Raw genomic sequence first — 21,719 nt, 5'->3', positions numbered from 1 at the left:
TTATTATATGCTGACCTCATTTGGAACTGCCAGAGTTGGAAGTACTTGGTAGCTTTGTCGGGTTAATCTTTACCTTTGGAATTAGCTGCAGCACTGGGCAGGTTTTTCTGATAGATGTCTGGTCTTCTGTTATAAGCAGTTCCATTCAACACAGCCAGCCTCTTTCTATTAATTTTCTTTTAGTCTGTGTATTGCTGTGTTCTCTCACTGCTATAAAGAACTGCCAGAGACTGGGTAATTTATAAAGAAAAGAGGTTTAATTGACTCACAGTTTCACATGGCTGGGGAGGGCTCAGGAAACTTACAATCATGGTGGAAGGGGAAGAAGGCATTTCTTAATGGCAGCAGGTGAGAATATGTGAAGGAAGCAAAGGGGGAAAAGAGCCTTTTATAAAACAGTCAGATCTCGTGAGAACTCACTATCACGAGAACAGCCTGGGGGAAAACGTCCTCATGAACCAGTCACTTCCCACCAGGTCCCTCTCTCAACACCTGAGGATTATTACAATTTGAGATGAGATTTGGGTGGGGACACAAAGCCAAACCAGATCAGTCTGTTTTCTGTGCACTTGGGGGACCGAACCAGGTAGCTTGAATTAGAGGCTGTTACTTGAGCTACATGCTTTTTCACTGGGGTTACTGGTTCAGGAACTCCCTGGGCAATCCAGCCTCAGCCCCGTACTTCTGGGATTCTGGGAAGACTCCACATTCTCTGTTCCAATCCTCTACACCTGACAGTTTTGCTCAGGCCAGCTCAGGCTGAGAACAACAAATCCTTCAAAAAAAAAAAAAAAAAGACAGATATATGTGTTTTGGATGTCGCCCTGGAAACTGCAATCTTCCCAGAAGAAACCTGTCAGATGATTTACCATTTAATAGACCACACAGATTTGAAACAGCAGGAAAGGAGTTTGGAAACAAAGGGTGCCTTTGCATGTGGGGATTTAATTTTCATGAAAAAGAGAAACATGTCTTTTGGCTCTTTTCATGTGTCCTAATAGGGAAACTCTTGGGTCTAAATGTAGAGGTACAGGAGCTGTGTTCGTCTGTAACAAAAAAACAAAACAAAACAAAATAGAATTGGCCAGTTGAGCCTGGGAACAAGGTTTGCAGCTGCCTGAAATTTATGAGCAAGCATAGCCTATTTTTTTTTTTTTTGTACTTCTTTGTCTCAAAGAAAACTTATTAACAACCAGGGAGAAGATGAAGTTCAACTCTGTTGCAGGGTCTCCCTGGAAAACTCTTTTCTCCATCTTTGTTTTTGTAGCAAAAGGAGGAAGGAACATTGAAGGCAAGGATGAAGACTGACCATCTAAAACATCTGTCAGTGATAGTTGAGGTTTTATTTTGGGAAAATTCAGTGTTTTTGAAGAAACCAAACGGTTTTGTGGATCTGGTGCTGGACAGAATATTGGAAATGTGGATTCTGGTCTGTTTTGTCATTAACAGAGCGCCCAGTTTTGGGAGTTTCCCTTATATCTACTGTCTGCCTCATATTTACTGCCTGAAATAGAGGATTTCTTCTGTTTGCTTTCAAGGAATATTATACTTGACTTTTTATTTTATTTATTTTTGGTGACGAGGTCTTCTTCTGTTGCCTAAACTGGAGTGCAGTGGTGCAATTACAGCTCACCGCAGCCTCGACCTCTTGGCCTTAAGAGATCTCCTGCCTCAGCCTCACAAAGTGCTTGGATAATAGGCATGAGCCACTGTTTAGCTCACTGAATATTCTGGAATAATTGTAGACATCATGAAGGACCTCAATGTTTGTTTTTATTTATTTATTTATTTCGTTTTTTGAGGTGAAGTCTCGCTTTTGTCTCCCAGGCTGGAGTGCAATGGCAAAATCTCGGCTCACTGCAACCTCTGCCTCTAGGTTCAAGTATTCTCCTGCATCAGCCTCCCAAGTGGCTGGGATTATAGGCACCTGCCACCATGCCCAGCCAATTTTTGTATTTTTAGAATAGAGACGGGGTTTCACCATGTTGGCCAGACTGGTCTCAAACCCCTGACTGACCTCAGGTGGTCCACCTACCTTGGCCTCCTAAAGTGCTGGGATTACCGGCATGAGCCACTGCACCTGGCCTGATTACTTGTTTTAAATATAGGCTTGATTAGGCTTGTGGCCACTCTGGCCTCACTGAAGGGCTGCCAGGTGAAGGGCATTCCACTGTGGTTTTGTATGTTCATTCATTCATTTCTTCGGAGCACACTTCATGAGATTGTGTGTTAAGCACTGTTAGGCGCTGTGCATACAAAAGGAATAAACTATGTCCTTGTCTTGGAGCTGAAAAGTTTGGGTTGGGGCCAGCCTGACCTTGGTCATTACAGAGGGGTTCGATACATGTGGTAATAGGGGTAGATGCAGAGTATGCTTCTAAACGTAGAACAGGCAGGGCCACTGCCCACAGGACTTGGGGTACTCATACCTTCACACAGTGTGTAGAGTGTCTTAGGGCTAAACGGCCTGGCAATAATAGGGGGGATACGCAGGTCAGCATTTTCAAACACTTAATCTTTCTGATATGGAGGCCCTGTGCCTGTTAGAGTGCCTGACACCTAAGGGTGTTTAGGAAATATTTGTTCACTGAATGAGGAAGGTGGGTCAGGTGAATGGGTGGGAAAACAAGGTGGGCATTTCCAGTTGAGGCTGTTGCACGAGCAGGTAGAGGGGAAAATAAGAGATGCCTGTGCCACCACTCCTGTCTAATTTTTGTATTTTTAGTAGAAATGGAGTTTCACCGTGTTGGCTAGGCTGGTCTCGAATGCTTAACCTCAAGTGATCTGCCCTGCCTCAGCCTCCCAAAATGCTGGGATTACAGGTGTGAGCCACTATGCCTGGTCCTTCCTTTCTTCCTTGCTTCCCCCTCCCCCTTCCCCCCCCCTTCCCCTCTCCCTCCCCTTCCCCTCTCCCCTTCTTTCTCCCTCCCTCCCCTTCCTCCTCCCCTTCAATTAACTGAGTCATTTCAGTTTAATTGTGAGTCAATTAAACCTCTTTTCTTTATAAATTACCCCTCCCCTCTCTCCCTCTTTTCCTTCCTTTTTTCTTTTCTTCCTTCCTCAGGGTCTTGCTCCCTCACCTAGGCTGAAGTGCAGTGGCATGATCACTCCACCATGACTGTCAGGCTCAAGCTATCCTGCCTTAGTCTGCCAAGTAGCTGAGTCTACAGGTGCGTGCCACTATGTCTAAATTTTTTTTTTTGAGACAGGGTCTCTATCGCCCAGGCTGGAGTGCAGTTGCACTTTCGGCTCACTGCAACCTTCACCCCCCCAGGTTCAAGCAATTTTTCTACCTCAGCCTCCCAAGTAGCTGGGATTATAGGCGCATGCCACCAGCCCAGCTAATTTTGTATTTTTAGTAGAGATGAGGTTTCACCATGTTGCTCAGGCTGGTCTCGAACTCCCAACCCGAGGTGATCCACCTACCTCAGCCTCCCAAAGGGCTGGGATTACAGGTGTGAACCACCACACCCGGCCTAATTTTTAAATTCTTTGTAGTGACAGAGTCCCACTATGTGGCCCAGGTTGGTCTCAAACTACTGGCCTCAAGCAATTCTCCCACCATGGCCTCCCAAAGTGCTGGGATTATAGGCATGAGCCACTATGCCCAACCTAGTGTTGTAAAATTTCTATATCCATCAAATTGTCAAATGGTGGAGGACTTTACTGTGTCCTCTCCATTGCTCACTGTGGTATGCTTGGCTCAGTGGGAGGAGGGGCTGGAGTTGGGTGGGAAAGTACATGAGACATTGTAATCAGATAACTCTGGGTCTGTGTTCTGCACATGCCACCTGTGAGTGGCTGAGCTGGGCTTCTGGCCAGCACTCAAAGCCCACATTCCTAGTTATAGATGTTCCTTTCACCTTGCTGAAGATGGGAGAACTGCACCAAGCCACCTCTCAGGGTTTCCTAAGGCAAATCCTTGAACCCTGCAGAAGCGAGCATCCAGAGAGGTGGGAGCTAGTCACGTATACACTCTCTGTGCCCTCCTCATCTCCCCCTCCTGCAGCATGAAACACCTGTGGTGCTTTGTTCTATTCATTGTCTCCCGTTCTCACTAGACCTGAGCTCTGGGATATTGTGGGCTTGAAGTATTTCTGACAATTTGTATGGCATCTACTGGGTGAATTTTCCTAGCATGCTGGGCTGGTTGTTAGGATAGCCTGGGTGACTGGCCTTGTTCATGGCAGGAGCAGGGGATGGAGAGTGGTCCCAAAAGGATTTGAGGAGCTGCACGGAGTCAGGCCCAGTCTCTGGCCTCCTGATTGTCATCTTTCTCAGGATCTGGGATACTGATTCAGAAACCGTTGACTGCTGGAGGCTGTGATTGACCCACTGAGAGCTTTTAGGCATGTGGATTTGAGTCAGCTAGGATGGATGGAGCATTGACTGCTAATTAGACTCCTCTGGGAAGGTAGAGGGGGGCAATGATGCCTTCGCTGTGGGAGCTTCATCAAGAGGATGATTCTTAGATGGAGTGGATATCTTTTCCTCCCTCTTTCCAGGGGCATGCTAGCCCTGCCATCTAGGAGCTTTCTATCCTTCAGATATAGCTACTTACGTTTCTAATTCCCTCATAGGATGAAGACATGAAGAGAAAATTCCAACATCTACTGTCTGAGGAAAATGAATCTGCAGCTGTACCCCAGGTTCTAGCCCAGGTATTTGTATTCCTGTTGATCACAAAATGTAGTCTGGGCTTAAAGAGCCGATAAGCAAAGATGATGAGTTTGAAGATTTTCCTGAGTAGCAATTGCTTAACATTTAGTTATACTGTGGTAGATACTGTTTTAACTGGATCCACTCCAGCACCCTCAGATTTAAAAATGCAGGACATGTTTAATATCTGACACATAATAGACAGATAATCACAGCTACGGATTGTCATCCAACAGGTCACCTGCTAGTCAATTTCAAAATACTCAGAGGCTCAAATATAAATTTGTTGGAAAAATTAAAATTTGAGTCAGTGGTTGATTCCTTGATTATAATTTTATTCTTTAATGTTCTTTGTAAGCATAATTTAATTCTAGTCCTGGTGTTTTGTGTGTGCGTGTGTGTGTGTGTGTGTGTGTGTGTGTGTATGGTAGCTCTTCTTTTTCCCACTGTTTCCCCCCCCCCTCCCTTTTTTTTTTTTTTTTTTTTTGGAGACAGTCTTGCTCTGTCATCCAGGCCAGAGTGCAATGGCGCTGTCTTGGTTCACTGCCACCTCTGCCTCCTGGGTTAAAGCAATTCTCCTGCCTCAGTTTCCCGTGTTGCTGGGACTACAGGTGTCTGTCACCATGCCCAGCTAATTTTTGTATTTTTAGGTGAGATGGGGTTTTGCCATGTTGGTCAGGCTGGTCTTGAACTTTTGGCCTCCCAAAGTGCTGGGATTACAGGCGTGAGCCACTGCACCCTGCCTTCTTCCCAGTTTTATATATGGGAAAACAACTAAGGCACAAAGATTGTCTTTCCGCAAAAGAGCAAGACTTGGGGCTTCAACTGAGAAGTATTATACACCTTTTAAACTTGATATTTTGAAGATGATTGAGAGGAAGTTGGTTATGCTGCTTGCTTTCAGTATACATCATGAAGAGGTCAGAAGCCATAAGGGAGAGAAATATCTGTTAGATAAGAATGTCTGAGTTGGGGGCTGTGGTGGGGACTCAGTTGTCAATGATGACAAGTAATTTTTGATACTAGAGTTTCACATCAAATGCCCCCACTGTATTGGAAGCATATTGGGGAACTTAGATAATCTTAAAGAAGCCAGTGATTTTCTATTGAACATTTCTCCATTCTCCTTTATTTTCAGCCTTCCACTAGTCGAAAGCGGCCCCATGAAGGGGAAGCCGAGGGTGCTGAGACCACAAAGCGCCCGGCTGTGTGTGCTGCTGTGTTGTGAACCCCGTGGTTTGAACATGAAAGACATGGGCCTTCTTTCACTGTCATCTTTCTTTAAGTCTGTTTTTCTTTTTTTTTTTGAGACTTTTTTTTTTTTTTGGTACGGTTTTTTGCTCTTGTTCCCCAGGCTGGAGTGCAATGGCGCGATCTCGGCTCACCGCAACCTCCGCCTCCTGGGTTCAGGCAATTCTCCTGCCTCAGCCTCCTGAGTAGCTGGGATTACAGGCACGCGCCACAATGCCCAGCTGATTTTTTGTAGTTTTAGTAGAGACGGGGTTTCACCATGTTGACCAGGATGGTCTCGATCTGTTGACCTCGTGATCCACCCGCCTCGGCCTCCCAAAGTGCTGGGATTACAGGCGTGAGCCACCGCGCCCGGCAAGTCTGTTTTTCATATTTTAATTATAGGATAATTGCTTTTTCGCTGTCATTGATTTACAATTAAAAACCTGATGGAACCTGGGCTTTGTGCTTCTGTTTGATAATCAGTTCTTTAGTCGAATGGCTTTATTATTTATTTATTTATTTGAGACAGAGTCTCAATCTGTCACCCAGCCTGAAGTGCAGTGGCACAAACTCGGCTCACTGCAACCTCTGTCTTCAGGTTCAAGCGATTATTGTGCCTCAGCCTTCCGAATAGCTGGGATTACAGGTATGCACCACCATGCCTGGCTAATTTTTGTTTTTGTGTTTTTTTTTTTTTTTTGAGACAGAGTCTCACTCTTTCACCCTGGCTAGAGTGCAGTGGCATGGTCTCGGCTCACTGCAACCTCCACTGCTTAGGTTCAAGCAATTCCCCTGCCTCAGCCTCCCAAGTAGCTGGGACTACAGGCATGTGTCACCACGCCCAGCTAATTTTTTCTATTTTTTTTAGTAGAGACTGGGTTTCACCATGTTGGCCAGGATGGTCTCGATCTCCTGAGCTCGTGATTCACCCGCCTCGGCCTCCCAAAGTGCTAATTTTTGTATTTTTAGTGGAGACAGGGTTTTGCTATGTTGGCCAGGCTGGTCTTGAACTCCTGACCGTAGGTGATCCACCTGCCTCAGCCTCCCAAAGTGCTGGGATTACAGGTGTGAGCCAATGCGCCTGGCCTGAATGGCTTTTTTTTTTGAGATGGAGTCTCACTCTGTTGCTCAGGCTGGAGTGCAATGGCACAATCTTGGCTTACTGCGACTACCGCCTCCTGGGTTCAAGCTGTTCTCCTGCCTCAGCCTCCTGAGTACCTGGGATTACAGGTGACTGCCACTACGCTTGGCTAATTTTTTGTATTTTTAGTAGAGACAGGGTTTCACCATGTTGGCCAGGCTGGTCTCAAACTCCTAACCTTGTGATCTCTGCCCGCCTTGGCCTCCCAAAGTGCTGGGATTACAGGCGTCAGCCACCGTGCCCAGCCCTGAATGGCTTTTTTATATTTAAAGTTGTTGTGTGTCTTTCATCTGGAGCTACACCTTGGCTATCACTAGGCAGGTTTCCCAGGATGTCATCCTGGTCTCAGCCTGTGAGAGCTGAATACAAATTTTAAGGGCCCTGTGGAAAGTTCCAGGGAAAGGAGCATATCGAGGTTGGGGGTGGTGTTTTTAGAGACTGGCTGGCTGTTTACCAACATCTTCATGAGAACAGCAGGTACCTTGGTGCATAGTAACAGGCCAGTTTACATTCTCATCCTCGCCCTCCTAAAGATACAGGTCTATAGTCTGAAACTTTCGGGCTAGATAAGTTGTGAAATTTAATTATCGAATTTTAGGAAGATGATAAGGCACATCTACTATGATGTATATGTGTAGCACCCCAGTGGAGTCCAATAACCAAACGTTAGTATTTCCACAGCAAATATTCACAGTAAGAGGGATAGAGAAAGATTATAGGTTGCTGCATATTGGTTCATATCAGCCTTTTCTTCCAAATGAGCTACAATGACTTGGTTTTGAGAGCTGTTTGGGTTTGGAAGTGGAGATGAGGCGTGTGGTCAGTTATGTCATGTTGACCCACTAATGACCAGGGAGGCCCTGTGCAAAGACTTACCCCCTTGGCTGCTCTTGTCCTCAACAGTGATTCTGTGAGTGAGGTCCTCCAGCCATTGTCATGTGACAGGTGAGGGACCCAAAGTTAAGAGAAGGAAAGTAACTTCAGATGTCGCACAGCTGAAAAACGGCAGAGCTGGGACCCAACCCAGGTCTTTTTGACTCTAAAACTAACGTTCCACTGAATCTGCTTTTATAACTTTGCCTGGTGGATGCTACGGCACTCTGTAGCTTGCTGGCCATGCCATGAATTGAGTGCCATGGTTCAAATGCCACTGGCGATTCAGTCGGGGCAGGGTCAAGGGCACACAGCCATTTCCTTAGGAAATGGGGGTGGTGATTGGCAATTGCCATTAGAAGGTTGTATAAGCATTCTGAGACTTGGCTGGCCTGGTGTAGGGAGTTTGATGGGAATTTAGGTGGTTTGCATGTTTAAAGAATGAGGCTGAGATTGCCAAGTAGATGGGTTTTAGCTCATTTGAATATTTAATGTGGAGGCTGTGGTTTCCTGGGACATTTTTCCCACTTGTGCGGAGTCAGCTGGCCCTTCTCTGTTTCTAGAGCATTTTGTATTAACTCTCTCTCATGATATCTTCTATGGTAGGATGAATAATGGCCCCTCCAAAGTGTCCTCCTCTTAATACCCAGAATCTGTGAATATGTTTCTTTCCATAACAAAAGGGACTTTGCAGGTGTGATTAAGCATCTTGAGATGGGAGCTTATCCTATGTTACCAGTGGGCCCAGTGTCCCACCACAGTGCTCTTTTTTTGTTTTTTGAGACGGAGTTTTGCTCTTGTTACCCAGGCTGGAGTGCAATGGTGCGATCTCGGCTCACCACAACCTCCACCTCCTGGGTTCAAGCAATTCTCCTGCCTCAGCCTCCCAAGTAGTTGGGACTACAGGCATGCGCCACCATGCCCAGCTAATGTTTTGTATTTTTAGTAGAGACGGGGTTTCACCATGTTGACCAGGATGGTCTCGATCTCTTGACCTCGTGATCCACTCACCTCGGCCTCCCAAACTGCTGGGATTACAGGCATGAGCCACCACGCCCAGTGAACACAGTGCTCTTTTAAGAGGGACTCAGCAGTCAGGGGAGATGGCAATATAATGATGACTGAGTGTCTTAGTCTTTTTTTATATTGCTATGCAAAATCTGATACTGGGTAATTTATAAAGAACAGATTTATTTCTCACAATTCTGAAGGCTGGGAAGGTTGAGGGGCCCGCTTCTGGTGAGGGTCTTCTTACTGTGTCACCCCATGGTAGAAGGCATCACATCAAGAGAGAAAGGGGGCTGAACTCATCCTTTTATTAGGAATCCACCCCCATGATAATTAACCCTCTGCTGAGATAACACCCTTCCTCTATTAATGAGGGCAGATCCTTCATGACCTAATCACCTCTTAAAGGTCCCACCTCTCAACACTGTTGCATTGGAGATTAAATTTCCAACACATGAACTTTGGGGGACACATTCAAACTATAGCACTGTGCAGAGACTGGAGTGGTGTGCTTTAAAAATGGAGGAAGGGGCCACAATCCAAGGAATATAGGTAACCACTAAAAGCAGAAAAAGGCAAGAAAATAGATTTTCCCTTTAGAACCTCCTAAAGGAATCAGTTCTTTACATCTTGACTTCAGCCAAGTAAAACTGCTTTGAGGCTTGTGACCTATAGAACCATATGAGATTAAATTTGTGGTGTTGTAAGCCAATCAGTTTGTGGTAATGTGTTACAGCAGCCATAGAAAAATAATTGAGTCACCAATCGGAGAAATCAGCTGCTGATTTAAGGCTACCTAGCACCTACTTCCTCTCCTAGTCTCACTCTAATTTTCTCTTGGAGGAATTCTTTTCCCTCTTCTATTAAGTTATGGGAGATGGGGCCGGGCATGGTGGCTCAGCAATCCCAGCACTTTGGGAGGCTAAGGTGGACAGATCACTTAAGATCAGGAGTTTGAGACTAGCTTGACAAACATAGTGAAACCTTGTCTCTACTAAAAATACAAAAATTAGCCAGGCGTGGTGGTGGGCACCTGTAATCCCAGCTACTCCGGAGGCTGTGGCACAAGAATTGTTTGAACGCAGGAGTCAGAGGTTGCAGTGAGCTAAGATCGCACCACTGCACTCCAGCCTGGGCGACAGACTGACACTCCATCTCAGAAAAAAGAAAAAGAAAAAAAGGTGGGGCACGGTGGCTCTCACCTGTAACCCCAGCACTCTGGGAGGCCAAGGCAGGCAGATCACAAGGTCAGGAGCTAGAGACCAGCCTGACCAACATGGCGTAACCCCATCTCTACTAAAAATATAAAAATTAGCTGGGCTTGGTGACATGCACTTGTAATCCCAGCTACTCAGGAGGCTGAGGCAGGAGAATCACTTGAACCCAGGAGGTGGAGGCTGCAGTGAGCTGAGAGCATGCCATTGCATTCCAGCTGAGGTGACAGAGCAAGACTCAGCCTCAAAAAAAAAAAAAAAAAAGTTATGGGAGAGGATGGGATGGTAAAGCTAAGTATCTTTTGCACCTCCTCCCCCTCACTGCAGAAGCTGAAGGGATTCCTAGAGGCTGCTTCTGCTGTGGAGCTGTTCCCACTGGCCACTCAGTTGGAGGTGGGTATAGGACTTTGAAACATGAACAAATGGAGCTGGGATGGCAATGGTGAAAGCGATATGTGCTAATCTAAACTCTACTTCCTAATTTTGGCTCTGGGTAAGTTACCTCAAGTTGCTGAGTCTTTGTTTCCATATTTATAACATTGGTGCAGTAAGAGTACCAACCTCTTCTATGCTGTTTGGAGGAGGCAGGTCTGTAATGTACCTGGCATGTGGTAAGGGATTCATCAATGTTGGCTTCTATTATTAAAGGTGGGAGAACCACATAAATAGCCATAGGGAATCATAGAAAGTTCTTGAGCCAGAGACAAGGATGGCCTCTCTCACCACTCCTATTCAACATAGTATTGGAAGTTCTGGCTAGAGTTATCAGGCAAGAGAAAGAAATAAAGGGTGTTTGAATAGGAAGAGAGGACGTCTAAGTGTCCCTGTTTGCAGATGACATGATTGTATATTTAGAAGATCCCATTGTCTCTGCCCAAAATCTCCTTAAGCTGATAAGAAACTTCAGCAAAGTCTCAGGATACAAAATCAATGCACAGAATTCACAAGCATTCCTATATGCCAACAACAAACAGAAAGCCAAATCATGAGCGAACTCCCATTCACAATTGTTACAAAGAGAATAAAATACCTAGGAATACAACTAACAAGGGATGTGAAGGGCCTCTTCAAGGAGAACTACAAGCCACTGCTCAAGGAAATAAGAGAAGACACAAACAGATGGAAAAAGTTTCCATGCCCATGGTTAGGAAGAATCAATATCGTGAAAATGGCCATACTGCCCAAAGTAATTTATAGATTCAGTGCTATCCCCATCAAGCTACCAATGACTTTCTTCACAAAATTGGAAAACAACCACCTTAAACTCCATTTGGAACCAAAAAAGAGCCTGCATAGCCAAGACAATCCTAAGTAAAAAAAGCAAAGCTGGAGGCATCACGCTACCTGACTTCAAACTATATTACAAGGCTACTGTAATCAAAACAGCATGATTCTGGTACCAAAACAGAGATAAAGACCAATGAACAGAACAGAGGCCTCAGATAGAATGCCACACAACTACAACCATCTGATCTTTGACAAACTGACAAAAACAAGCAATGGAGAAAGGATTCCCTATTTAATAAATGGTGTTGGGAAAACTGGGTAGCCATATGCAGAAAGCTGAAACTGGATCCCTTCCTTACACCTTATAAAAAATTAGCTCTAGATGGATTAAAGATTTAAACATGAGGCCTAACAACCATAAAAACCCCAGAAGAAAGCCTAGGCAATATCATTCAGGACATAGGCACGGGCAAGGACTTCATCACTAAAACACCAAAAGCAATGGCAACAAAAGCCAAAATAGACAAATGGGATCTAATTAAACTTAAGAGCTTCTGCACAGCAAAATAAACTATCAATAGAGCGAACTGGCAACCAACAGAATGGGAACAATCTCAGCTCATTGCAACCTCAGCCTTCTGGGTTCAAGCAATTCTCCTGCCTCAGCATCTTGAGTAACTGGGATTATAGGCGCATACCACCACACACAGTTAATTTTTGTATTTTAGTAGAGACAGGGTTTCACCACGTTGGCCAGGCTGGTCTCGAACTCCTGACCTCAGGTGATCTGTCCACCTCGGCCTCCCTTACAGGTGTGAGCCACCACACCCAGCAAAAATTCTTTTTTTAAATAATTACAGCAAGCTAAAGTTAATTTTTTAGTTGAAGAAAAGCTTTAAAAAATTTTGGTGTAGCTTAAGCATATGGTTTTTATAAAGCCTACAGTAGTGTACAGTGAGATCCTATGCCTTCACACTCAGTGACTCATTCACAACATCTTCCAGTCCTGCAAGCTCTTTTCATGGTAAGTGCCCTATACAGGAGTATAGGGTATTTTAAACTCTCTTATGCTCGATTCTTACCGTTCCTTCTCTATGTTCAGGTACACAAGTACTTAACCATTGTGTTGCAACTGCCTACAGCATTCAGTAAAATATCAGGCTATACAGGTGTGTAGCCTAGGAGCAATAGGCTACGCCATACAATCTAGGTGTGTAGTAGGCTATACAAGGTTTGTGTAAGTGCACTTCGCTGTGCGCACAATGAGACAATCACCTTAAGAGGCACTTCTCAGAACCATGCCATGGTTAAGAGAGGCGTGACTGTACAGGTATCCTCTTCCTGAAAGCTCAGTCAACCCTGTGCAGTGCTAACTACCACACTCCCCTTTTGCACGTGCAGAAATCAAGGATCTTTGGCTCCGCTGAGTGACTTGTTCATGGTTTCTGTTTTCAAGAGGTGGAGGCGGGACTTGAATTGAGAGCTCCTTCTGGAGAACTGTGGTTCTTAACCATTAAAACTACTTAAGAGGTCTTGTTTCTTGATCACTGCCTACCAAGTGCTAGGCCCGGTGCTAGAGGCTTTCTCTGGATTATTACTCTGAGTCCTCAGATTTACGAGAAACAGGTCTGGAAGTCCTGACCCTAACACGCAAGGGTTAGTGGAGATGGGGGCTTGAAATCAGCTTCTCCGTCGAGTCTGGCTGTCTCCCGGACCCGGGCACACCTCCACGATGGCGATACCGCCCCCTCAGTGGCGTCCTTTGCATTGCACTACTTGCGGGGAAGTCCCTCCTGGCCCGGACCCTCGTCCCAGGCCCCGCGTCGCGGGAGAAGCGAAAGGGGCAGTATGGGGAAAGGGCGGAGGGGCGGGGGCGGGGGTGGTCCGCAGAGAGGCAGGCGGCGGCGCGCAGCTGGGAACTGCACGCTCACCCGCCGAGTAGGACGGGCCCGGCGGGGGTGGGCGCGACAGTGGGAACAGCGGCCCGCTCCAGAGGGCGCGCGGGGAGGGGGCGCGGCGAACGCGCGCGTGCGCGGTGCGTGTGTGGGCCCGCGGGGGTGCGCGCGAGGCGGGGGGGGCAATGAGGTCGCCGCGGCGGCGCGCAGTACGGCGGGAACATGGCGCGCGGAACCGGCGCGCGCGCCTAGCTGGCGGGACCGTTAGCTCGAGGCGGACGCGGCCCGGGCCCCGTGGGGATGGAGCAGTCTCCGCAGTCGGCGCCCGAGTCGACCCCAGGGCCGACCCCCGCAAGAAGCCGAAGGAGGCGGGAGCTGGAGTCGCCGCCGGCGTCGGCGCCGGTGAGTGCGTGAGGGGCTTGGGCCGGGAGACTTTCTTTGTGAAACTCCGGCGGTGGGAGCCGGGCCGGGCCTCAGCGGCTTAGGACCGCCTGCAAGGCGGAAGGCGTCTCGCGGTCCGGGTTCGATCCCAGCCGCGAGCCGTCTGGCGGCGGGACCTGGTCCTGCGACTGCCTGCCTCAGTTTCTGCGGGGGTGTGTGTAGGTGTATGAGGGTGTTGGCCTGCGCGCACCGGGGGTGAGGGGATGGTATACAGTCGGTGCCTAATGCGCACGTCTCCTCCCCCTCACCCCAGACCCCTGGGGCGGAAACTGGGGACCTGACTCCGTTGGAGCGGTAGGCGGCACCCGCGGGGAGACAGGTGTCGGCGCAGCCCGGATGGCTCTTTCCCGCGTCGGGATTGTGAGGAGTGAGCTCTCCGTCTCCGGAGGCGAGCAAGTCTGTCGGTGGCTCATCACCGTGTTTGGTGTTTGGGCCACCAGTTAGGGGGAAGGATGCTGAGCGACAAGGACTTTAGAGGTGGGAGGTCCCGCTGGATGGGATGGGATGGCTCTAGGCTCTCGAGCTTCCCCTCACCCCTGCCTCCCAAACCCGTTGGAGCGTAGGAATCATTGGGAGCACCTGATAAAATGCAGGCTTCACACCGAACGCCAGGCCCACGGACTGTGGCTCACCAGAGCGTGGAAGCAGATTTTGAACTTAAGCGGCGACGTTGTGATCAGGCGAGTTTGGCAAGCACTATTTTAGAGAGTAGGCTTCCTGCGAGCAGGAGCCAGTTCTGTGTTTACCTCACCGTGGCATCCTGGTACCCGGCATGGTGCCTGGCACGGTAGATGATCAGAAAATATCTGTAGAATAAATTACTAGGGAGAGTGCAAAATAGGAGTTCTTGAGACATTTTCTGGAGCTTCGTGAGATTAGTATCTCTGTCGGATTTATGTTACAGTATATGGTTTTTCTCAGCTCCTAACTTAACTTTTGTGACTGTTTTTAATGCCATGTTTTCAGTATGTTCTAAGCAAAAGCAGGGTATATGTTGCTTATATACACGATCCGCTAGGCTGGGTGCGGTGACTCACTCCTGTAATCCCAGCACTTTGGAAAGTGGATTGCTTGAACCCACGGGCTTGAGGCTGTAGTGAGCCAAGGAGTTAGAGACCAGTGTGGGAAACTTAGCGAGACACGTCCCCACACAAAATACAAAAATTAGCTGGGTGTGGTAGTGTGCACTTGTAGTCCTAGCTACTCTGGAGGCTGAGGTGGGAGGATCGCTTGAAGTCCAGGTTGCAGTGAGCCAAGGTTGTGCCACTGCATTCCAGCCTGGACAACAGAGTGAGAACCAGTCTCTTAAATAAATAAATAAATAAATGATTTTCTGTGTACACTTCCTCTGGTTAAAATTAATTCTGAAACAAAATTCTGAATTAAAATATGCATGTTTCTTTCTCTTCATCATTTGGTAACACTAGGCTTTTAGGATTTTATTCTGTTGGGACAGGTAAATACATATTTGACAAAGCAAATATGAATTACTGTTTATTCAAGAAACTTGGCAATTTGCTTAAACCTGAGTATTTGTAGTCTTTGTGATATTTTGTGTTTTTAATTTTTAATTAAAAAAATTTTTGGCCAGGTGCGGTAGCTCACACCTGTAATCCCAGCACTTTGGGAGGCCGAGGCGGGTGGATCACGAGGTCAAGAGATCGAGACCATCCTGGTCAACATGGTGAAACCCCGTCTCTACCAAAACTACAAAAAATTAGCTGGGCATGGTGGTGCGTGCCTGTAATCCCAGCTACCCAGGAGGCTGAGGCAGGAGAATTGCCTGAACCCAGGAGGCGGAGGTTGCGGTGAGCCGAGATCGCACCATTGCACTCCAGCCTGGGTAACAAGAGCGAAACTCCGTCTCAAAAAAAAAGAAAAAAAAAATTTTTTTTGAGACGGACTCTGTTGTCCAGGCTGGAGTGCAAGTAGCACAATCTCGGCTCACTGCAACCTCCACCTCCTGAATTCAAGAGATTCTCCTGCCGCAGCTTTCAGTGTAGCTGGCATTACAAGTGTATGCCATCACACCCAGCTAATTTATATATTTTTAGTAGAGAGGAGCTTTTGCTATGTTGCCCAGGCTGGTCCCAGACTCCTTGACTTCAAATGATCTGCCCACCTCGGCCTCCCGAAGTGCTGGGATTACAGGTGTGAATCACTGTACCCAGATTTATTTATTTTTTTATTTGTTTGAGATACAGTCTCACTCTATTGCCCAGATTGGAGTGCAGTGGCATGATCTCGGCTCACTGCAACCTCCACTTCCCAGGTTCCAGCTATTCTCAGGCCTTAGCCTCCTGAGTAGCTGGGATTACAGGCATGTGCTGCTACTACTACACCCAACTAATTTTTTGTATTTTTAAAGTAGAGACAGGGTTTCCCTGTGTTGGCCAGGCTGCTCTGGAACTCCTGGCCTCAAGTGATCCACCTGCCTCATCTTCCCAAAGTGCTGGAATTACAGGTGTGAGCTACTGTGCCTAGCCAATCTTTGTGATATTTGGAAATTGAGGTTATATTTTGTCAGAGTCAATGGTAAAATATAATTGTTTGAAATTAATATTTCAGGGGCTATTTTTTACATTAAATTGAATTTTATTTTGTTGGTTTCATTTCAGTAGGTTTTAACTATTTTAAAAATACACACACACACATACACACACACACACATATATATTTTTTTTTTTTTTCTGAGACAGAGTTTTGCTCTGTCACCCAGGCCAGAGTGCAATGGCGTAGTTTCGGTTCACTGCAACCTCTCCCTTCTGGGCTCAAGCAATTTTCCTGCCTCAGCCTCCCAAATAGATGGGATTACAAGTCCCCTTCACCACGCCTGGCTAATTTTTGTATTTTTAGTAGAGATGGGGTTTCACCATGTTGGCCAGGCTGGTTTTGAACTCCTGAGCTCAAGTGATCTGCCTGCCTCGGCCTCCCAAAGTGCTGGTAGCCACCACACATGACCAAAAATATTTTTAAAGGCAGGATCTTGCTATGTTGCCCCAGCTGGTCTTGAACTCCCAGTCTTGGCCTCAAGTGATCCTTCTGCCTCAGCCTTCTGAGTAGCTGGAAGCACAATTGTGAGCCACCACACCTGGCTTTTATTATTTTTTTCTAATAAAAAAATTAATAGAATTCGTTGTTTCACTGGACAAAATATGCATATATAGGAAGGCAAGACTTTTGGACTTGAGATTGCGCTGAAGAAGAAAAATGGAAAAATTAGGCAGTTTAGTCTCTCAGTGTGTTATTTTTGTATGTTATACAGATATGTCTTTTTAAAGTGTCTTTAAAAAGCTTTATTGAGATAAAGATAAATGAGATAAATTCACCTACCATGAAATCAACCCCTTGAGTGTAGAATTTTGTGGTTTATAATATATTCACAGAATCGCACAAACATCACAGGTATCTGCTTTCAGATAATTTCATCAGTCCACAAGAAATCCCATACCCATTAGCAGTCATGCCTTAGTCCCTTTTCCCCTAGTCCCTGGCAATAACTAGCCTACCTTCTCTGTGTGGAGCTCTTTTGGACGTTTCACAGAGTGAAATCTTAACTACATATGGTCTTTTATGATTAACTTAATTCACTTGGCACAGTGTTTTCAAGGTTTATCCATGCTGTAGCATAGATCAGCACTTCATTCTTTTTTAATGCCGAGTAATTTTTTGAATGGATATACTATAGTTTATCAGTTTCTGTGTTGATAGGCATATGAGTTTTTCCAAATTTTTGGCTATTATGAATAATGCTGCTATGAACATTTGTGTACAAATTTTAGTGTGGATGTATGTTTTCATTTCCCTTGGTTATATCCCTAAAGAACAGACTGTCTGGGTCATACAATAATTGTTTAAGACTACAGGTACGTGCCACCACACCTGGCTAATATTTAAAAATTTTTTGTAGATACGGGGTCTTGCTGTGTTGCCCAGGCTGGTCTTGAACGCCTGGTCTCAAGAGATCCTCTCACCTCAGCCTCCCAGAAAATGTTGGGGTTATAGATGTGAGCCACTGCACCCATAAAAGAGGTGTGACGGCTGGGCGCGGTGGCTCAAGCCTGTAATCCCAGCACTTTGGGAGGCCGAGGCAGGTGGATCACGAGGTCAAGAGATCGAGACCATCCTGGTCAACCTGGTGAAACCCCGTCTCTACTAAAAATACAAAAAATTAGCTGGGCATGGTGGCACATGCATGTAATCCCAGCTGCTCAGGAGGCTGAGGCAGGAGAATTGCCTGGACCCAGGAGGCGGAGGTTGCGGTGAGCCGAGATCGCGCCATTACACTCCAGCCTGGGTAACAGGAGCGAAACTCCGTCCCAAAAAAAAAAAAAAAAAAAAAAAAAAGAGGTGTGAGCCACTTTTTACCTTTTTACTTTTTTTTTTTTTTCCTTGAGACAGGGTTTCACTTTGTCACCCAGGCTGGAGTGCAGTGATGGGATCACAGCTCACTGCAGCCTGGACCTCTCTGGGCTCAGTTGATCCTCCCACCTCAGCCTCCTGAGCAGGTAGGACTACAGGCACAGCTAATTTTTGTATTTTTTGTAGATAAGGGGTTTTCCCATGTTGCCCAAGCTGGTCTGGAACTCCTGGGCCCAAGTAATCCACCAGCTTCAGCCTCCCAAAGTGCTAGGATTATAGGTGTGAGCCACCACACCTGGCCTACTCTTTTGATAATGTTCTTTGATGCCAGAAAAGTTTTTAATTTTGAGGAAGCCTAGCTTATCTGTTTTTTTCTTTTGTTGCTCATGATTTTGGTTTCATGTCTAAGAAGCCATTGCCAAATTTAAGGTAATGGAGATTTACCCCTATGTTTTCTTCTAAGAGTTGTATGCTTTTAGCCCTTATATTTAGGTTGTTGATCCATTTTGATTTAATTTTTGTTTATAGTGTGAGGTACTGGTCCAAATTCATTCTTTTTTTTTTTTTTTTTTTTGAGACGGAGTTTCGCTCTTTTTACCCAGTCTAGAGTGCAATGGCACCATCTCGGCTCACTGCAACCTCCGCCTCCCGGGTTCAGGCAATTCTCCTGCCTCAGCCTCCTGAGTAGCTGGGATTACAGGCACTCGCCACCATGCCCAGCTGATTTTTTGTATTTTTAGTAGAGACGGGGTTTCACCCTGTTGACCAGGATGGTCTCGATCTCTTGACCTCGTGATCCACCCGCCTCAGCCTCCCAAAGTGCTGGGATTACAGGCGTGAGCCACCGCGCCCGGCCATTCTTTTTTTTTTTTATGGATACAAAAAGTTCTCCCAGCACTGTATATTGAAAAGACTGTCCTTTCCCTTATTGATGGTCTTCACATCTTTTTTGAGAATCAGTTGAACATATATAAGGTTTTATTTCTGGACTCTCAGTTGTGTTCTGTTGATCTGTATTTCTTTCTGTCTTTATGCCAGTACTACACTGTTTCATTACTGTAGCTTAGTAATAGGCTTCGAAATTAAGTGTAAGTCCCTTAACTTTGTTCTTTCAAGACTGGCTATTCTGGGTCCCTTATATTTCCAAATGGCATGTTTTATCTATTCTTCTTTTTTTTTCGTTTTGAGATAGAGTCATGCTCTGTCACCCAGGCTGGAATGCAGTGGCACAATTTTGGCTCACGGCAACCTCTGCCTCCCCAGTTCAAGTGATCCTCGTACCTTAGTCTCTGGAGTAGTTGGGATTACAGATATGTACCACCATGCCCGGCTAATTTTTGTATTTCACCATGTTGGCCAGGCTGGTCTTGAACTCCTGGTCTCATGTGATCCACCTGCCTTGGCCTACTAAAGTGTTGGGATTACAGGCGAGAGCTACTGTGCCTGCCTTATCTATTCTTTCAGTGATGTTTTGTAGTTTTCAGTGCACAAGTCTTGCAGTTCTTCTAACATTTGTTTTCTAAGTATTTTATTCTATTATGTACTATTGTACATAGGACTATTTTTAAAATTTCATTTCCTATTCATTGCTATAAATACAAGTGATTTTTTGATGCGTATTTTAACTTTGTCATTGAGTGGTTGTCTATTTCAATTGTATTTTAAATCTTACCCCCAAAATTAATGAGGAAGAATGGTCTTTCAAAGAGTAAGTATAGACTTCGATGCAGATCTAGGTTCACATGTCTGTGTTTTACCTCTGCCTCTTGGGTTCAAGCGATCCTTCTGCCTCATTCTCCCAAGTAGCTGGGATTACAAGCATGTACCGCCACACCTGGCTAATTTTGTATTTTTAGTAGAGATAGTACTTTACCATGTTGGCCAGGCTGGTTTTGAACTCCTGACCTCAAGTGATCCACCTGCCTCTGCCTCCCAAAGTGCTGGGATTACAGGCATGAGGCACTGCGTCCAGCCAACAGGTCTTATGCATCTATAGTTCTCATATGTATAATTGGACAGTAATATACATTCTAAAGAAATGTTAAATAAAAGAGGATGTAGGTATATACTTGGAACAGTGCCTTGCTTGTGGTAGGGATTTGATATTTGTTGTTTATCTTCTTCTGCTAGTTAATTCCGGTAAACCACAAAACAAAAAGCAGACAAACCTAATACAAAACCAAGAAAAACAAAAACTCCAAAACCACAGACCAAAAAAAAGAGAAAAGCCACAAAGCAAAAAACCACAAACAGAAACCCCAAGCCTCTTCCTGTCCCCATCACCTATCTACAACCCAAGAAATCCCTGTGAGTGCTGAGGAACCATGAAAGAAGACAAAGTCTCATACCACATAATTGTATTGTAAATGTATGTGAAATCAAGGCTGCTATACAGAATATTTGACAATGAATGTTAAGTATTATTAAAAATAATAAAAGTATAATTGAAAGCTCTTTATTTTTACTCTATGATTCTTATTTTGTGTGCTGTTTTTTCACTACTATTTTCCTGAAAGCAGAAGCAATATTTTTTTCATTAAATTTCATGGTTACATCCTTTCTTCCTTTGAATTATTTCTATTTTTAAAAACTGTTAGAGGGAAGCCTGATGTTTGAACTGAAACTTGGTAGAACTTTTATTTTGGTTTCTCTTCAGCAGCTGGGTGGATTGTTATTTTCTAAGAAGAGAAATTAGAGACATAGCGTGATACAAAGATGATGCTTGGAAAGTATCATGTTCCTTGTATATTCACACTATATTATCTATAGTCTTCTAAAAACAAACACCAGTTTTCTGTAGGCATGTTTTGGCAAAATATAAGTATCAGTGCTAATTTGATTTTCATTTTATGATGATTGACATTAGAGGACAATAATCTTAGTAATTTTCATCTGTACTGAAGTGATGCTCTTAATGCAATTCTGTGAGTGCAAAAAATGTTGATATTAAGTTTGTCCTAATGTTTTCTGAACTAAGTCCATCGTATGTTGAAACAACATCGTGGCAATTTTTGACTTCCACTATGGCGTGGTAATGCCAAGTACATACCAGGGAAGGGGGAAAACATACAATAATAATGCCTTCCCTTATTTAACTTTCACAGTTAACTTCTTTTTTTAACTCCTGCAAAACCACAACACAAAGTCAGGTTTGTTGTCCTTAGACCACTTGCTATTTCTTAGCAATTCTACTCTTTATCCACAAAATAAAACCATATCCTCATTACAATAGTTATTTATCAAGTGGGATCTCAAAAAATCACATTTTAGGTTACTATATATTAGTTTTATCCTATTAATCATGTAAAATAAGGTACGTTCTTCACATCCTCGCCTGGGGCAGTGTAGCTATGATCAAATTGGGTTTTTTTTTCTGTAGTGGTCACAGTGAGGCCAATTACAGCCATAGTATAATACCTGCTTGCCTTCTTTTTCTGTTCTACTCTCCAGTTACTATTACTACCTCTTCACTTCTCCAAATACTACTTTTGGAGTCTAGCAAAATAACTAATTCCTGGTATTTAGTCTAAGAGTAGAAGGACATTACTGTTGTTTTCTCTTTCTCAATAGCAAGAAAATATTGTTGATTTTTAGTGATAACAAGTATTTTACTTTTAAAGGGTTTATTTCTATTTTTTTTTTTTTTTTTTTTTTTTTTTTTTTTTT

At 45.0% G+C, this 21,719-nt stretch overlaps 2 protein-coding genes across 8 annotated transcripts in view; both read left to right on the top strand.

Moving 5' to 3' along the window:
* The window catches only part of CHEK2 (checkpoint kinase 2), a 50,636-nt gene extending 44,677 nt beyond the window's left edge, over nt 1–5,959 (top strand). For 5 of the 6 annotated variants that reach the window (XM_032256737.1, XM_032256736.1, XM_032256740.1 and 2 more), the window contains 2 exons: nt 4,581–4,661; nt 5,798–5,959. In XM_032256737.1, the coding sequence (XP_032112628.1) occupies nt 4,581–4,661; nt 5,798–5,887 (171 nt within the window). In that variant the 3' untranslated portion in view covers nt 5,888–5,959. The remainder of the gene's footprint in view (nt 1–4,580; nt 4,662–5,797) is intronic. The other variant, XM_032256739.1, reaches the window with a different exon arrangement.
* A 7,449-nt stretch (nt 5,960–13,408) lies between these two features.
* Nucleotides 13,409–21,719, top strand: part of TTC28 (tetratricopeptide repeat domain 28) — a 669,357-nt gene continuing 661,046 nt past the window's right edge. For both annotated transcript variants that reach the window (XM_032256524.1, XM_032256522.1), the window contains exon 1: nt 13,409–13,652. In XM_032256524.1, the coding sequence (XP_032112415.1) occupies nt 13,551–13,652 (102 nt within the window). In that variant the 5' untranslated portion in view covers nt 13,409–13,550. The remainder of the gene's footprint in view (nt 13,653–21,719) is intronic.

This window comes from Sapajus apella, unplaced genomic scaffold (genome assembly GCF_009761245.1).
Source record: "Sapajus apella isolate SASKATOON/1434 unplaced genomic scaffold, GSC_monkey_1.0 scaffold95, whole genome shotgun sequence".
Classification (NCBI taxonomy): domain Eukaryota; kingdom Metazoa; phylum Chordata; class Mammalia; order Primates; family Cebidae; genus Sapajus; species Sapajus apella.
Note: the sequence above shows the minus strand (reverse complement) of the source record. Positions and strands in the feature narration are given on the sequence as shown.